At 39.6% G+C, this 18,969-nt stretch overlaps 1 protein-coding gene across 1 annotated transcript in view; it reads right to left on the bottom strand.

Annotated features, from left to right (window-relative positions):
• LOC121436719 (centromere protein I-like) overlaps positions 1–18,969 on the bottom strand; it is a 62,665-nt gene that overhangs the window by 22,651 nt on the left and 21,045 nt on the right. Inside the window, exons 12-18 of the mRNA XM_041636734.1 lie at positions 18,788–18,908; positions 17,518–17,609; positions 16,077–16,194; positions 15,590–15,654; positions 12,096–12,190; positions 6,093–6,228; positions 3,792–3,916 (exon numbers count right to left, since the gene is read on the bottom strand). Of these exons, the coding sequence (XP_041492668.1) occupies positions 3,792–3,916; positions 6,093–6,228; positions 12,096–12,190; positions 15,590–15,654; positions 16,077–16,194; positions 17,518–17,609; positions 18,788–18,908 (752 nt within the window). The remainder of the gene's footprint in view (positions 1–3,791; positions 3,917–6,092; positions 6,229–12,095; positions 12,191–15,589; positions 15,655–16,076; positions 16,195–17,517; positions 17,610–18,787; positions 18,909–18,969) is intronic.

Raw genomic sequence — 18,969 nt, forward strand, 5'->3', positions numbered from 1 at the left:
GATAGGTGTAGCTACCAGGCAGAGATAAATAAATAGAAGCAGAAATGAGGAAAAGAAGAAGCAAGAGAACAAGAATTGGATGTCAGGGGCCAGCCACAGAGTAATAGTGAAAGCAAAATATAAATAAATAAGAAAAGAAAAAAGTCCAGAGGCTAAAGGTAGATGGGATAATTTAAGTTAAGAAAAGCTGGCCAGAAACAAGCCAAGCCAAGCCTGGGCATTTATAAGTAATAATAAGCCTCCAAGGGTATTCATTTGGGAGCTGGGTGGTGGGGCCCCCCAAAGAGTAAAACAACCAACTACATTTTTTTTTCTATCTGCGAACTATCATCTAACTCATTTATATATATTTTAACACTGATAAAACTTAGGCTGAAAGGTCCTAAAGTTAAGGATTAAAAATAATCTTGGTCCACAAGTAAAAGAGCAAAAGGTTAGAAATAATGCTTAGAGGGTCACATAACTGACAATAAATAGTTCCTATTGCCTCCCAGAAAATGTCCCGTTTACCAGAGAAAACACATACACTTCAACACATAGCAACCACTGATTAACTGTTCTTTAACACACAGAAATTTTAATTAACAAAGCTGAGTACAACACTGCCACTATATAATAAGCCAATCTACAGCAAAGACTTTAATTCCATATGCCCTACGGGGGGAGGGGAAAAATAGCACAGCTTCAGTTCTAGTGTTTAAGGCACCTCTATAATCTTCAAATCACTTTGAAGTGAAATATGCCAGACTCAGAAAGATAAATACCATGTTTCCCCTCATTTGTGGATCCAATAGTTTATATAGATAGAAAATATCTTTGATATGTAGTGTGATATGTAAGCAGAAGCAAGACTAGATAAAGGAAGTGGACTAGCAGCAAAGGAGAAAAAGGTGGAAATAAGCCAAAGAACATGATGCGCCACAAGAAACATGTCTGTAGAAAAATCAGCACTATATACAATGAGGATAATACAATAAAAATTTTAAATAATAAGCAAACTTTTACAATAAAAATTTTAATTTTATTAAATTTAAATTTATTAAGTAATTAAAATTTGTAAATAATGAGGTAATGGTAGTACACACCTTTATTCTCAGCAATTGGGAGGCAGAGGGAGGTAGATCTCTGTGAGTTTGAGGTCAGCCTGGTCTACAGAGTGGGTCCGAGGACAGTTAGGGCTGTTACACAGAGAAACCCTGTCTCAAAATAAGAAAATAACAACATAAAGAGTTTCGAAGCAGACTCGGAAGAAGCAGCATGGGAAGTTCATAGATGAGTTTTATGTCAACTTGACACAAGCTAAAGTCATCCACGAGGAAGAAACCTTAATTGAAAAAAGCCTCTAGAAAAGCAGAAGCCAGGAGCAAGGCTGTGTCTCCATATCTATTCAATATAGTTCTTGAGGTCCTAGCTAGCGCAATAAGACAAAAAAAAAAAGGAGATCAAGGGGATGCAAATTGGAAAAGAAGAAGTCAAACTCTCACTATTTGCTGATCATATAATAGTTTACATAACCGACCCAAAAAATTCTACCAAGGAACTTTTACAACTCATAAACACTTTCAGTAATGTAGCAGGATACAAGATTAACTCAAAAAATCAGTAGCCCCCCTTTACACAGATGATAAATGGGCTGATAAAGAAATCAGAGAAACATCATCCTTCACAATAGCCACAAATAGCAAAAAATATCTCAGAGTAATTCTAATTAAACAAGTGGAAGACTTGTATGGCAAGAACTTTAAATCTTTGAAGAAAGAAATTGAAGAAAAGACCAGAAAGTAGAAAGATATTCCATGCTTTTGGGTACGTAGAATTAAAATAGTAAAAATGGCAATCTTACCAAAAGCAACCTACAGATTCAATTCAATGCCCATCAAAATCCGAGCAAAATTCTTCAAAGACATGGAAAGAAAGGTAATCAACTTCATATGGAAAAGCAAAAACCCAGGATAGCCAAAATAATCCTGTACAATAAAAGAACTTCCGGAGGCATCACAATCCCTGACTTCAAACTGTACTGCAGAGCTACAGTACTGAAAACAGCCTAGTATAGGCTTAAGAACAGGCAGGAGGACCAATGGAACCAAATAGAAGACGCAGATATCAATCCATACATCTTCAAACACCTGATTTTTGACAAAGAAGCAAAAAATATAAAATAGAAAAAAAGAAAGCATATTTATCAAGTAGTACTGGCATAACTGGATAGCAACATGTAGAAGAATGAAAATAGCAGGGTGGTGGGGGTGCACGCCTTTAATCCCAGCACTCGGGAGCAGAGGCAGGCGGATCTCTGTGAGTTCGAGGCCAGCCTGGTCTACAAGAGCTAGTTCCAGGACAGGAACCAAAGCTACAGAGAAACCCTGTCTCAAACCACCACCACCCCCCGCAAAAAAAATGAATATAGACCCATATCTATCACCATGCACAAAACTCAAGTCCAAATGGATCAAAGACCTCAACATAAAACCAGCCACACTCAACCTCATAGAAGAGAAAGTGGGAAGTACACTTGAACGCACTGGCACAGGGAACCACTTCCTAAATATAACCCTACCAGCACAGACACTGAGAGAAACACTTAACAAATGGGACCTCCTGAAACTGAAAAGCTTCTGTAGAGCAAAGAACATGGTCAACAAGACAAAACGACAGCCTACAGGATAGGAGATTTTAACAACCCCACATTAGACAGAGGTCTGATCTCCAAAATATATAAAGAACTCAAGAAATTGGACACCAAAAGAACACATAATCCAATAAAAAAAATGAAGTTCAGTCCTAAACATAGAACTCTCAACAGAGGAATCTAAAATGGCTGAAAGACACTTAAAGAAATGTTCAACATCCTTAGTCATCAGAGAAATGCAAATCAAAACAACTTGGAGATTGCATCTTACACCTGCAATAATGGCCACGATCAAAAACACTGATGACAACTTATTCTGGAGAGGTTGTGGGGTAAAGGAAACACTTCTGCATTGCTGGTAGGAATGCAAGCTGGTGCAACCCCTTTGGATGTCAGTGTGGCAATTTCTCAGAAAATTAGGAAACAACCTTCCTCAAGACCCAGCAATACCACTTTTGGGTATATATCCAAAGGATGCTCAATCGTGCCACGAGGACATGTGCTCAACTATGCTCATAGTAGCTTTGTCATAGCCAGAATCTGGAAACAACCTAAATGCCCCTCGATCGAAGAATGGATACGGAAAATGTGGTATATTTATTTACACAATGGAGTGTGTAAATAACGACATCTTGAATTTTGCAGGAAAATGGATGGAGCTAGAAAACATCATTTTGAGTGAGGTAACCCAGACCCAGAAAGACAATTATCACAGGTACTCACTCATAGGTGGTTTTTAAACATAAAGCAAAGAAAGCCAGCCTACAAACCACAATCTCAGAGAACTTAGACAACAATGTGGACACTAAGAGAGACTTATATAGATGTAATCTACATGGGAAGTAGAAAGTAGAAAAAGACAAGATCTGCTGAGTAAACTGGGAGCATGGGGACCTTGGGGGAAGGCTGAAAGGGAGCAGGGAGAGGCAGGGAGGAGGGGAGCAGAGAAAAATGTAGAGCTCAATAAATATAAAAAAATAACAGCATAACTATTAGAGCTTCACATTAGAAGAACATATTCCCAAAAACTAAGTTTCCCATTTTCATAGACCCTGGAAGAAAATTGATAGGAATTTTAATTTTATTATAGTAAATGATGAAGATAGAATTATGATGTAGTAATTCATCAAATGATTTAAAGGGAGAGGGAGACTTGTACCTGTACATAATGTAACAAAGCTGGTTCAAGATACTGGCATCCAGGCTTAGGAGTGCAGAATGGAAGATCACAGGGGGAAACATCTCCAATAATGGAAGGTCATAATTTACATATATGTCACACACCTTTTGGAAAGAATGTTAATATCAATATATATTACTTTCTGTACATCAATGAAGTTTAATCAAATAATAATTAATGTAAGATAGGCAATAATATATCATTACATTTGAACCTGACTAATTTCTAAATTAAAAGGATAGCTATAAGTTTTTTTTTAAAATACAACTCATCAAACATCAACTTTAACTCTGAAAATTATTTCTATAAGATCATTATTAAAATATTTAGCTAGGCCAGGCGGTGCATGTCTTTAATCCCAGTACTCAGGAGGCAGAGGTAGTTAATTCTCTATGAATTTAAGTCCAGCCAAGGACACACAGTAAAATCGGGTCTCAAAATAATAATTTATATAATTATTATATAAGTTATTACGATTACTATCATCATCATCATCATCTTGGGGCTGGGGAGATGGCTCAGGAGTTAAGAGCACTGTCTGTTCTTCCAGAAGAGCCAGCACCCATATGGTGGCCTACAACCATCTGTACTCCAGTTCCAGGTAATCCAATGCCCTCTTCTGTCCTCTGTGGCACAAAGTATGCATGTGGTGCACATGCATACATGCAGGCAAAGCACTCATACACATAAAAGGAATTAAATCTTTAAATTTTTTTCATTTTATCTTAGAACTTGAAAAACATGTTACAGCAAGGGAACATTTTTGTCTCCTTAAATCTCTGAAATATTCATTTATCATAATCAGTTAACTGGCAACCTGGAAAACAACGGAGCACATTCTTTTAAACAAATACATAACATAGAGCAGAGATTAGTGCCAGAAGGCAGAATGTTTGTCTAGTATAAACAAGGCTCTGGTTTCAATACCCAGTACCAATATAAACTAGGAATAGTACTATAAGTCTTTAATCCCAGAACTCCACGAGAGGATTAGAGGATCCTCAATGTGCTGGCTAGTTTTAAGTCATTTGAAACAGGGAAGAAGCCTCAATTGAGAAAAGGGCTCCTTCAAACTGCACTATGGATAACCCTGTGAGGCATGTTCTTGGTTGATGATTGATGTGGGAGGGCCCAGCTCACTGTGAATGGTGCCCCCTCTGGGCTGGTAATCCTGCATGGCATAAAAAAGCAGGCTGAGCAAGTCATGAGGAACAAGCCAGTTAGCAGTGATCTTCCATGATCTTTGCATCAGCTCCTGCCTCCAGGTTCCTGTCCTGAATTCCCTTCATGATAGACTGTGACTGGGAAAGGCAAACTGAAATAAACCATTTGCTCCCCAAGTTGGTTTAGTCATGGTGTTTTATCAAAGCAATAGAAATCCTAAGACACTTGCCTACACATCAAATTTATGACCACCCTGGGCTACATGAGACCTGTCTCAAAACAAACAAAACTAACTAGGTGTTGGTGAATGAATAGAGAAAACTGGGGAAAGGAAGATTATAATGGGTACTTTGTGGTAGTTATAGATTTACCCATGTTAGATCCTATAAAACAGTAAATGACTATACAACAAAATGACTCTAGACACAGACTTCTGCCTAGGGCCAGTTTTTTAATTGGTCAATCAATGTATTATAAAATAGTATCTGAACTAAAAACCAACCAAATATTTTTCTACAATTGTTCTATGAATGCTGTGGGACAACGGTCTGTACCTTGCCAATTGTATTTTAATAAAATGCTGATTGCCCAGTAGCCAGGCAGGAAATATAGGTGGAGCAACCAGGCAGGAAGTAGAGGCGGGGCAACAAGAATACTGGGAAGAGGGAAGCGCAGTCTGCAGCTGTTACCCAGACAGAGGACACAAGATGTGACTGCCTCACTGAAAAAGGTACCAAGCCATGTGGCTAACACAGGCAAGAATTATGGGCTGATATAAATTATAAGAATTAATTAATAAGCCTGAGCTACTGGGTCAATCAGTTTATAATTAGTGTAGACTTCTGTGTGATTTCTCTGGGACTTAACAACTGCAGGAACTGGGCAGGACTAGGACTGGATGGGTCAGAAACCTCAGTAAACATATGAAAGTCAGTAACTCATGTTAAACTACACTTGTTCTATTGAAGTCACTCAGGTGAAAATAAACTATTAATTTCAAAACATGGTGATTTTAACTACATAGTAAGATCATAACTTACCTTCATGATTATATCTGAAATTTAAACCATAGGCCAATAAAGTGACTACCTATCATAACTGTAATTTGTATACTACCTTCTCAAAGAAGTCCAAAATAAAGTGCAACAACAATGTACTATTGTTCTCCAAGCGCAATGCCATCAGGGACAGCCAGCCCACGTACTCAATCAACTGAGCCAGAGAGGTCATGGATTCACCCAAAGTTGTCTCTCTGTAATAAGAGATTATAATAGTCAGATATACACCAGAAAAAGTGCTCAGTTTCCAAGCTAAAGGTAAGCAATATAAAGCAATAGATGGATAGCGAATTAAAAAACTATCAGTTCTCCAATGTATAATTCACTTTCTTTAAAAAAAACAACACACAGTTATCAACCATAGTATTGTGGTTAATTCACCAACCCCTCACCTAAAGAATGGATAAAAAACATAATACACAATGGAATATTACTCAGCTGTTAAAAACAATGGCATGATGAAATTTGAAGGCAAATGGATGAACTAGAAAGATCATCCTGAGTGAGATAACCCAGACCCAGAAGGACAAACAGGGTATGATGTCATCATAGGTGGAGATTATCTGTAAAATAAAGGATAACCAAGCTACAATCCACAGACCCAGAGAGGTTAAGTAAAAAGGAAGGCTCAAGGGGGACACATGGATCTGAGAAGGGGAAATAGAACAGATTTTGTGGGTGGAATGAGGGTAGATGGGGATGGGAACAGGAGGGATCTGGAGGGGAGGGAGAGAGTACTGGAAAAGACAACTAGAACTGGGGAGCATTCGGGATAGATGTAGAAACTCAGTGAAGTGGGAACACCCGAGTGAAGCCTCCTAGTAATGGGGAATAGCAAGCCTGAACTGGCCATCTGCTATAAACAGGCAAGGCTCCTAACAGTGGGACTGGGACACCAACCTAGCCACAAAGCCTTCAACCTACAATCTGTCCTGCCTGCAAAATATGCTGCAATAAAGCTGGTACAGAGCTTGTGGGAGTGACCACCCATGACTGGACCAACTTGAGGCCCATGCCACAAGAGGGAGCACATGCCTGCCACTGCATGGATTGCCAGGGACCAGAGGCTGGACAGCTCAGAGACCCAGGGTAGAACCAAATATGACTGCAACAAAATGCAATGAAATGATTCCTAATGATATTCCGCTATACTTATAAATCAGTGCCTAGCCCAATTGTCATCAGAGGGGTGTAATTCAGCAACCAACAGGAGCAGATGCAGAGACCCACAGTCAAACACAAGGTGGACACAGGAACCCCAGAGAAGAGGGAGAGGAAGGATTGTAGGAGCCAGAGGGGCCGAGTACACCACTTAGAACAGGGCCCACAGAGTTAACCGAGCAGGGCTCATAGAGGCTCCCAGAGACTGAAGCAACAAACATGGACCGTGTATGGGTCTGAGCTAGGTCCTCTGCAGATATGTTATGGTTGTGTAGCTTGATGTTCTTGTGGACTCCCAACAATGGGAGTGGGAGTATCTCTTGACACTTTTGCGTGTGCTTGGAACTGTATTCCTCCAACTGGGTTGCCACATCCAGCTGTGATATGAGGGGCTTTGTGCCCAGTCGTACTGAATCTTGTTAGGCATGTTCAGTGGCTATCCCTAGGAGGCCTGCTCCTTTTTTTGAAGGGAAACAAAGGAGCTGTTGATCTGGGGGAAAGGGGACATAGGGCAAGGGACTGGGAGGAGTAGAAGGAAGGAAAACTGCAGTTGGGATTAATGTATAACAAAAGAATTAAAGCTAAATATAAATTTAAAAGCACAGTGATTACTCTTGATCTTTAATTTTTTTTTTTTTTCTTTTCAGATAGGGCTTCACTATGTAGCTCTGGCTGTCCTGGAACTCACTACTACATAGACCAGACCAGCCTTGAAAAAACGAGACTGTATAATAATACACAATCTGGGATAACAATATAGTCTCAGAGTTTAGGAGATGCTGACTCTTCCACACTCACTACCATGATGCTTCCAATGACAGAAGCAGGGAAATATTAGCGATCATTTAACAAAGCAGACAATAACCTGCTTACTTGCAAACTGACATAGCATACTTGAGTTTTGGCAGGACTTCCCAAATGTGTCACAAATGATTGCAAACAATGACTGCTCCCAGAAACCTTTCCTTTTTAAGGCGGTACTGGATACACAACCCAAGCCCTGCTGCATGCTAGCCAAGTGCACTGCCACTGAGCTACATCCTCAGTCCCAGAAGAGACTTCTTGGTGACTACTTCTTTAGAAATCTCTGTATTCTAAAGAAAACAATCCATGCTTCAGAACAGCCTCACACTCCTACCCCAACCCCTGCAGTATGTTTAGCACTCCCAGATGCCACCTGTTAAATGATAACCTTCTTGATAATCATTGCTACAGCCAGAAATGCCCCGGGAAAATGATAGTGGGATAGTCTTCTACCCTTTTCTTCTTAGGATCTATCACTACAATTTACTCTCTTCTGGGAGCTTACATGGCAAATGGCCATATAATAGAAATAAAACATACTATTTTTTCCAGAATGAATTACTGAAAACTTCTAAGCTATATTGGACCTTTGCTGTGTCTGTTTTATCAATTATCGCGTGTGTACACATGCACAGGCATACAGGTCACAATGCACATGTGAGGTCAGAACGTAACTCTTAGAAGTCTATTCTTGCCTGCCATCTTGTGGGATCTTGCATTTGGACTCAGGTTGTAAGGCCTCTAGTCAAGCATCTGCTAAGTGACTGGCACACAGGCAATATTACTTAATTCCAAATATTATGACAAGGTTATCTAGACACATGCCCATTTGTCTGCTTTAAAAGCACAGTTCCTTTTCAGATGGTCTCCCTAAATTTATGACACAATTATGAAAAATATGGGCTAAGAATTTAGCTCAGTGGTAAAGCAATGCTTAGCATGTATGAGGTGTGAGTTTCATTCCCAGCAACACACAAAAGTAAAAGGAGAAGGAGGACGTGTGGAAAGACTTACAGAAACGGTAAGGTACTTATTTCAGGGGTTTCTGAGATACACTGCAAGCTGACCAAAGGTTATACCAGCAAAAACACTGTTCTGGTAGTATTTCTTTATAATTGTGGCTCATAAATTAAAGCTTGACTAGAATTATGGGAGTGGTAAAACAAATTACTGAGTCACCTGTAGGGCTTAACTCAGTAAATCAAGAGGAGGGCCTAACGACTTTAATATCTGAGAAGTTCCCAAGTGGTATTGACACTACCATACACTTATTGAGAATTAGACCTTCATAATCTTTCTTCACTAGCTGAGCATGGTGGCACACATCTTTAATCCCAGCACTCAGGAGGCAGAGGCAAGCAGAGCTCTGTGAGTTCGAGGCCAGCCTCATCTACAAAGTGTGTACCAGGCCAGTCAAGGCTACACAGTACAATACTATCTTTTTAAAAAAGATGTCTTCACTACCTACTAATGCTCCATGTTCCATTGGCTTTTAAAAGTGGTCATAAACATATAGAGAAACACTATAAAAAATAGGAGGAATTTAAACACAATTTTTCCAGGCTACCCTATTTCTAACTCTCCATTCTCCCACCCAAACTATAACCCACTCTAAGGATAAAAAGGAAAACAAATCTGAGCTCAATGTTTGGACATTGGTTCAATTTGCAGTTAACAGCTATGTGGGAGAGCTGGGTATGTAGCTCGGTTGGTACAATGCTCCCCCAACACAAACAAACACTGGAAGTGATTCCTAGCACCACCCAAACTGAATACAGTGCTCTACTCCTACAGGCCTAGCACTTGGAAAGCACTTGAGGGAGGATCAGTAGTTCAAAGCCAGTATCATCTGCACAATAAGTTTGAGGGCCACTTGGGATACATGAGACCCTGTATGAAAAAAGAAAATGAAAATGATATGTGTTGGGCTGGAGAGATGGCTAAGAGGAAAAAGCATTTGTCATATATGCCTGATAACCTGACTTCAACGTTCAGAACCCATGGACAGTGGAGGGAGCAAAACAACTCCACAGCATCGCCTTCTGACCTTCCCACATACTGTTGCCATGCATGTGTACAGGTGGGTGTAATACATAAACACATGGATTAATAATAGTCCGACATTTGAAAAACTCTTGATTTTAGGTATTGTAACAGCACCACTTTAACAAGTGACATAGTATCTGGGTTCCTCTAAAGAATAGTCTAAGGAAAAGTAAATAGTGAAAGGCAGTTTGGGGTAGAGACATCATTCAGCAGCTAAGAAAACACACTGCTCTTCCAGGGATCCTAAGTTTGGCTCCCAGTGGATGGTTCACAATCATCAGTAAACTTTAGCTCCAGGGAATCCAAACTTTCGGCCTCCAAGGGTACCTGCACTCACATACACACGCCCACACCCATACACTTATTAAAAAAAAAAATGTTCTTAAAAAGTCGCTAAATTGAGTTGCTAACTGTTGAAACTGGATGACAGATACATAGGTGCAGTGGTTAGTCTTCATTCTTAACTTGACAGGATCTAAAATCAGCACGGAAACAAACCTCTAGACATGTCTGTAAGAGATTATCTAGGAAGGCTCACTCTAAACAGAGGTGGTGGCATTTAGGGCTGCAGTCTTGAGAGCAAGCATTCCTTGTTCTCTGCTTCCTGAGCTTCCTAAATATGGACAGACTGTGAGCAGCTGCCTCGTGTTCCCACAAGCACGCCTTCCCCACCATAACAGACTGCACCCTCTCTACTGTGAGCCACATAAACCCTCCTCCCTTAAGCTGCTTTTGTTAGGAATTTTGTTGTTGCAACAAGAAAAGTAATATACTAGGGGTTGACAACATTGTACTTGTGAGTGTGTGTGTGTATGTGTGTTTCTATATTTGAAATTTATTTATTTACTTATTTATTTATTTTGGTTTTTCGAGACAGGGTTTCTCTGTAGCTTTGGAGCCTGTCCTGGAACTAGCTCTTGTAGACCAGGCTGGCCTCGAACTCCCAGAGATCCGCCCGCCTCTGCCTCCCGAGTGCTGGGATTAAAGGCGTGTGCCACCACCGCCCGGCTCGATTTATAATTTTAAAAGCATTTTATTCCTCGAGAATTTCATACAATGTACTTTGATCATATTCAGCATCTCCTCCCCTTAACTCCTCCCACCCTATGCTCCTTCAATTCCATGTCCTCTTTTTTGAATGTAATAAGCCATCAACTCCTGTCCATTTGTGCTGTTCACATACTTCTGGTAGCATGGTCATTCACTGGGGCATGGTCAGTTGACCAGGAGTCATACTCTTAAAGAAACAAAATGTATCCCACAAGTTGACTGTCCTTAGCTACTCAGCAGCGGAGGCTCCATGCTAGCATACTGACTGGCTTGTTCTTATGTGGGTCCTGTGCAGGTAAGCACAGGTGCTGTGAGTTCCTGAGTGCGGTGGTCCTGGTATGTGCAGAAGACGCTGCTTCATTCCAGTCCACCCAGAGATGTAACCCGCACGATCTTGGTGCTCTATCAGCTCTCCTTTCCATTATGCTTACAACTCCCTGCAGTATAAACTCTGTAAACACTAAAGAATCACGTGGCTGACAGGATATAAGAGAATCCAAATAGGCAGAAAGAATCAAAATATCCTGATTATGCAGTTCCTAAAAAAATTCAGTCTTTCAGTTTGTGGGTAAAGCATACATTTAATGGAAAAATCAAATTCATTTTTAACTCCAAAGCCAAAATAAATTAAGGTATGTAAACAAAATACACCTCAGGAACAAAACCTCTCATTAAAATTGGCTCAACATATAAAACTGCATTATATAAAGTAAATTAAAGTAAATGGAAGTCAAAGCTATATTGTAATTTCAGCTTTCCTGCCTTTATTGCTATATTACCTAGTACCAAGTCATTCAAAAAGGTTGCTTTTTGGTTTACGTAAAAAATAGTAACTTGGAAATTTTACTTTTCTTTCAGGACTGTGGGAATGAAATGTGAAGAGTAACTAAAAGTTCTACTAATTATGTACATGAAATAAGTAAGTCTCACGCCATACTATTAGATTCTATATGCACAGTTTTATATAGATCATCTCTGTGACGATCACAGGATAACTCACAGAGGAGTGCTTGTCACCGGTTGCACGTGGGCATCCATCGAAAGCCACAAGAGCCAGTTCTGCAGTAGTTCTTTCAGGCTTTGAAGAAGACTACACTGAGGGGGAAACAAAACAAAATCATCCAAAGCAAACAGTATTTAGACCCAGCAGAGGCTAGAAATGGAAGGGACCTTGGATGGCCATAGCCACCTAGAAGTCAAATAGTTGCTATTCCCACGTGTTCCGTCTACAAAGGGCAGATGAATGCAAACACAGATTTGTGCTAGCACTTTTTTTCTAGGAGAAACATACCTCAACAAGACTTCCAGCTTAGCCCAGGAACAATGCTCTCTAAATCACATTCCTCTATAACACACATTACATCATCAAATAAACCATCACCATTTGGCCAGGCAGTTGTGGCACACACCTTTAATCCCAGCACTCGGGAGGCAGAAGCAGGTGAATCTCTGTGATTTCAAGGACAGCCTGGTCTACAGCAAGTTCTAGGACAGGTTCCAAAGCTACACAGAGAAACTCTGTCTTAAAAAAGCAAAAAGAAAGAAAAAGCATCACCCTTGGCCATGCATGGCAGCACAGATCTACAATTCCAGCACTTAGGAAGTAGAGTTAGGGAGCTAAAGGAGTTCAAAACCAGTGTTATCTGCATACCAAGTTTGATGTCAACCTGGGCTGCATAAGAAAATCATCCTTATTGTCACCTCAGAGATCATTTGAAGTTGTTACAAGTAAGACTTCTCTACCCCTTTTACTTTGTGGTCTTGGAGTACAAGATACTTGCTGATAGTTTTAAAAATGAGTCTCCTGTAACTCTGGAAAACAAACATTCCTAATCTTTATGTTCTCAGACTTTATCCTGTCTTTCCAGGCCTCATTCAGAATTCTTTATCTTCACTGAGTCTCATTTTGAGCCTGAAAGTTAAATACTGTTCTCTATTCTTGATTCATCTCCGGTTGCCTTTTCTCTTTTTCTCCCTCCTTATCCCCATCCCCTACTCTCATACATAAATAGTATGTCTAAATGAATGTTAAATCATGAACAACTGCTAATTATCAACCACCCTGACCCACAAAAATGACAAGTGCCTACGGTTCAAAGCTAACTCAACAGCTCTTTAGATTGATGGGATGAGTGAAGAAATTAAAAAGAACTCAACCAGACGATTAGGAGAGAATTGCAATTTTTTTTTCAAAATAGTCTCTGAAAATTTATTAGCTAGGATAACTGGGATTTTCATTTGAATGACAGTGGTTATACAGCAGTGAGTTACAAGTAAAATAAAATGAGCAAACTCAAGTTAATGTGATAGGCAATTAAGTGATATGAAACAAATTGTGAGACACACTGACCAGAACAACCTATTTTTCCTATAAATGTGGCCAACAGTGAGTCATTTCAGGTGTCAAACGTCTGTAGGAGAAATAGTCTATCGTCACTGCTCTCCCAGAGGAATGACTTCAATGGGAAAGTGGCTCAGGTGTTTGGTTGGCTTTGGTTGCTACTGCACTCGCACGGTTGTGATGAAGAGCTAAAGCAGAGCATCCTACAGCCTGGAAAGCGGAGGCAAGAAGACAGATGCACGTAAAAGGTCATTCTGAGTTCCAGGGAAAACTGGGCTACATAGTTAGACCCTGTCTCAACTTCACATCCCCACATCCCAGAAAGCCTCAAAAAAGGGTAATTAGTATATGTATGAAATAAACAAGCATTATGGTCAAATATCTGGCAAAGCATTATGATAAAACCACCCTTATGTTCTTAGAGACTGGAACTTTGGCTGGACCTCACAGTCTGAGTTAAGAACACACATTGAGGTCACTTAAAACTTAAGGACCTGCTAGCCTACTGGGTATCCAGCCTGTTTGTTTATCCTGTCTTTATGAGAACAATGTAACAATCACCCTTACTTGCCTTGAACTTCCTGTGTCATCTGATTTTACAATCCAAGCTAGTACATAGCTGTAACCTTAAGTTATGTGCTTTTCCATGTCCCCAACCCAGAAAAATGTATGTGGCTGTTTTTGTTTTGCTTTTTTGCTGAAAGCAGCAAATACAGAGAATGAAAGTAACCCTCTAAAGGGACTATCCACCAGAAATGTTGAACACAACACTTACAGATTAAAGAATGACATTTGAAGTTCTGTTTGTTGTCTGGGTTAGTTGGAACCAGTGGATTAAACCCTTGTAAAACTCTGTTAAAGATTTCAGCAAAGAATCATATTCTTGCTCTTGGAGAAATGACCCCAAGGGGAAGGACATTAATTTCTTTAATGTGATACTGATGCGCTGTTAGTGGCTCGGAGTTAATAACAATGCATTCAATCCACACAAAAAATATAATGGTACTCCAAGTACTGTTGAGTATTTCCCAGTTAGTTTGTTTTTACATTCAAGTTAATATGCATTTGACACGCTTTTTGTGATCTCATTTGCTGCTTACTAGTGTAACAATTCAGGAAAAAGGTGTGATGAAGCTTTCAAACCAGAAAGTTCTACACACTTGAACTTTCTATTCCATAATACAGTGCAGTTACAAAATGAATGCGGAGGCTAGTGTGGTGAAACACACCTGTACTGTCAACACTGGGGAAGCAAGGGCCAGGAGAACTGCTGTGCAGCCTTGTCTATATAACAAATTCCAGGTAGGCATTGGCTACAATAACTAGCAAACCCTAATATCAAAAGAAAGAATGGGAATGGATGGAGGGAGGAAGGAAGGAAATCGTTGCTGGAAGACTAGACGTGCATTTCAATTGGTAGAGTGCTTGCCTAGCATGCATGAAAGCCTGGGTTTGAACCCCATCATCTCAGAAACTGGGTATGACACTGCATGAGTGTAATTCCAACACTCGGGAGGGGGGGACAGGAGAAGCAGAAGTTCAAAGACATCCATACCTACACAGAAGGTTTATTGGGTTTGACCCAGACCGGGCTACATAAGAAAAGAAAAAAAAAGAGAAAAGGAAAGGAAGGGAAGGGAAAGGGAAGGGGAAGGGAAGGGAAGGAGGGGAGGGGAGGGAGAAGGAGGAGGGGTAGGGAAAGGAAATGGAAGGGAAGGGAAAAGAAAAGTGGAAGGAAAGAAGGAGGAAGGAAGGAAGGAAGGAAGGAAGGAAGGAAGGAAGGAAGGAAGGAAGGTAGGTAGGAGAGAAAAAAAAAGGTAGGCAGGTAAAATGACTCAATGGGTGTAAAGGAACTTGCTGCCTAGCCTGACAACCTCAGTTCTAGGCCCAGAACACATGTGGAGAAAACCACAAGTTGACCGCCAAATTTCCATTTGATGGCACATGTATTGTGGCGTATACACAGTAACACACACATGCACGCACACACACATACACTCTAAATGTTACAACATTTCAAAAGAGAAGAAGAAAGAAATTTACTGCCAAAATTCCAGTTTCGAATTATTTAACACCAGTTAATAGAAGTATGCTTTTTCTTCAGTATAAGTAAGATTTATTTAGGGTTCTTTTGTTTGTTTTTGGATTTTTACCTTGAAATAAATTGTTGATGAAAAGAAGAGAGGTGCTAGATGATTAAAAAGAAGTGGCTTCATCTCTAGGAAATAGAAAATGAGAGTATTCAAAATAGTTTTAATTTATATCACATTGAATTAAACGAGTTCAAGTTGTAGTTTAAATGAGAACCACTTAAGCTCAGACGTTTCAAAACTTGGTCCCCAGTTGGTGGCACTATTCAAGTAGGTTTAGGAATCTTGGCCTTGCTGAAGGAAGTATGTCACTGGAGATGGGCTTTAAGGTTTCAATGCCAAGCACCATTCTCAGTCCACCCTGCTTCGTGCTTGTGGTTTAAGATGCAAGCCTTTCGATTCCTGGCCCCACCTCTATGCCTTTGCTCTACTGTCATGGATTCTAACCCTCTGGAACCATAAGCCAAAATAAACTCTTTCTAAGTTGCCTTAGTCATGGTGTTTAATCACAGCAAAAGAAAAATAACTAATAACTTTTCATAATACATACCAGAGAAGCTACTGAATGGAACCCAGGTCAGAAGCTGAAGGAACTGTGACTGACAGGAGAAGCCATCCCAGAGAGGCAGGCTCTTATACAGGAACGCTTCACAGGAGTAAAACCCCTCCTGAAACACAAGGTGATTGCAAAATCTCATACAGAATCATGAATACTCTAAGCTAGATAATGGCAACGTATGCCTTTAATCCAATACTTCGGAGGCAGAGACAGGCAGATCTCTGAGTTCAAGGCCACCCTGGTTCCAGGACAGCAGGGCTGCACAGAAAAACCCTGACTCAAAAACAAACGAAAAATATTTTTTTGTGAGTTTGAGGCCAGCCTGGTCTACAAAGCAAGTTCTAAAACAGCCAGGCTGTTACACAGAGAAATCCTGTCTTGAATAAGCAAAAACAAACAAACAATAACAAAAACCTAAAACAGCCATTTGTTAGTCCAGCCAAGGACTCCATAGAGAAACTGTGTCTCAAACTAAAAATCAGAAATACTCTCTAACAACCACTCTATTTTGTGCTATAGCTGTTTCAGAGGCATGAGAGCAACAGACAGAGACAATTCAAGAGTTCTAGCTTCAGCTACAACTCAGAGATACCTAGGACAAATGATTCAGATGCTGAAATACATCTCAAACTCCAAAAGATTCATAGCTATTCATAGCTATTAAACACATAAGTCATGTGCTGGAGCTGGAGCTCAGTTGAGTGCTTGCTTAATTCCAGAACCACCTAAACTGGGTGTGGTCATGCACAGCCGTAATCCCAGCATTCAAGGGGTAGAGGTAGGAAGATCTAATTAGGAGTTCGAAGTTATTTTCAGCTACATACTAATTTTATGGCCAGCCTGGGTTAATGAGGCCCTGTCAAAGGATTAAGTAATTAAAAAGAACACAAGTCATGGGCTGAGGATGTGGATCAGTGGTAACTAAGTGTTCACACAGTATGCACAAGGCTCCCAAAAAAGAACACAAGAAACAACCCTATAAGATTTATATTGCTAGCTAATTCAATTAATTGAATGCATTAAATCATTTATTTTGTTAAAATTATAGAACTTTCTACTAATTTAAAATTTTAAACTTACTCTTTCTTCAAACATGATAGTGTAAAAATAAACATCATTCCAACTTTGTTCTATAAATTTCAAATTGAGCAAATAGTATCTTTTGAAAAAGCCAAGAATAAGGAAAATAAATAAGTAAAAATAAAAATCAATGGCTTAGGGCATGATTCAGTTGGTAGGCTGCTTGCCTCGTATGCACAAGGACCTTAGTTTGATTCCCGATACTGCAAATAACCAGGTGTGGTGGACATGTCTGTGACACATGAAACCCTATCTCTAAAACTGAAAACGTCAACTACAAGAAAATACTACAATGGACATCCAAATAAATCTTAAGAATAATAGCATCTATAGAAAACAAATGGAATCTTACTTGTAAGAAGCACTGCACCCTGATGACAATGTCCAGCAAGTTTACAAATTCTTTTTCTTGTTCATAATTATTCATATTATACCATACACATTCTAGAGCAGAAATATTAAAAATTGGCATCTGGTTATGCAATAAAAATGAAACAAAATATATCACTACTCTGAAGTGACAAAGAAAAGACAGATTAAAATGTTGTAAGATTGGACTACCCTAAGTGACATTGTAGATTATAACAGGGATTTGCAAGTGACAGTCAACAAACAGTAACACAGGGGAAAGTTTATAGTAAAAGCACTGGGAAAGTTCACTTATAATGAATAAGATTAGGTTCAAGTCACAGTAACGCAAAGGACTATAAATGCACAGCTGAAAATAGGTAGGGTGAGTTGAGTATAGACTACAAGTGGTGAGAACTTACCCTTATCCCATATTAACTGCATCACATATCCCACAAAGAAATACTCTATGTCAAAGGAGCAATAGCCTATAGTGACTAAAACTGACTTCAAAGATTTGAATAGTCAGGAATTACATATCCACGAAATAAGTACTCTTGATAGTCAACGAACTTACTAGGGAAAATGTCACTGTGGATAATAAAGTGGCTTTACTATGGCCTGCATGAAAGACTCCCCACTGTCACTTCCTTTAATTCCATGAGTAAAAAATTTTCTAACGACCGATGTGCCATTAGAGGAGGTAATCTACTTGGCACACATGAGTATTTTGGTTAACAGAAAGAATCACTTCTATTATAAAATAATAAGCTGATATCCTGTCTTATAAATTGATTTTCTCTGAGTTGGTTTACTATTAATGGTTCTTGCACACTCCCAGGAATACAAAGAACTCTGAGATTGAGGCCAGCCATCTGGTAAGTTTTGATGATCATTAAGCAGTGTTCACCTAATACCACTCCCTTTTGAATGTCTTAAAATGACAACACCATGTTCATGTTCAACATATTGTACCAGATGACTATAGCATATAATCTCTGGCCTAGAATTTCTAATCTTAAATAAGAAATTATTTTTCTTAAAGATTTATTTATTTAGTATGTATGCCTGCAGTCCAGAAGAGGGCACCTGATCTCGTTACAGATGGTTGTTAGTCACCATGTGGGTGCTGGGAATTGAACTCAGGGCCTCTGGAAGAGGAACCAGTGCTCTTAACCTCTGAGCCATCGCTCCAGCTCTAGAATAAGAAATGTATCTACAAACTATCTTTTTCCACTCCCATTTAAACAGTAGTTTACACCATCAATTCTTACCTTCTTGCAATGCTTGACTCAACCAATAATAGAGCCTCAGTAAGATTGACTCATCTTTGACACAATTAATATAGTGAAGCAGCAGAGAGTTGTTTAGCACGGAACTCATCTGCGAAGGCAGCTGTAAAATGGAACAATCAACAATAAGTATATGAAATGTAGGTCCCAACAATAAGCAAAAC

Source organism: Microtus oregoni, unplaced genomic scaffold (genome assembly GCF_018167655.1).
Source record: "Microtus oregoni isolate MIOR12 unplaced genomic scaffold, Mior012 000050F_002, whole genome shotgun sequence".
In the NCBI taxonomy this organism is placed as follows: domain Eukaryota; kingdom Metazoa; phylum Chordata; class Mammalia; order Rodentia; family Cricetidae; genus Microtus; species Microtus oregoni.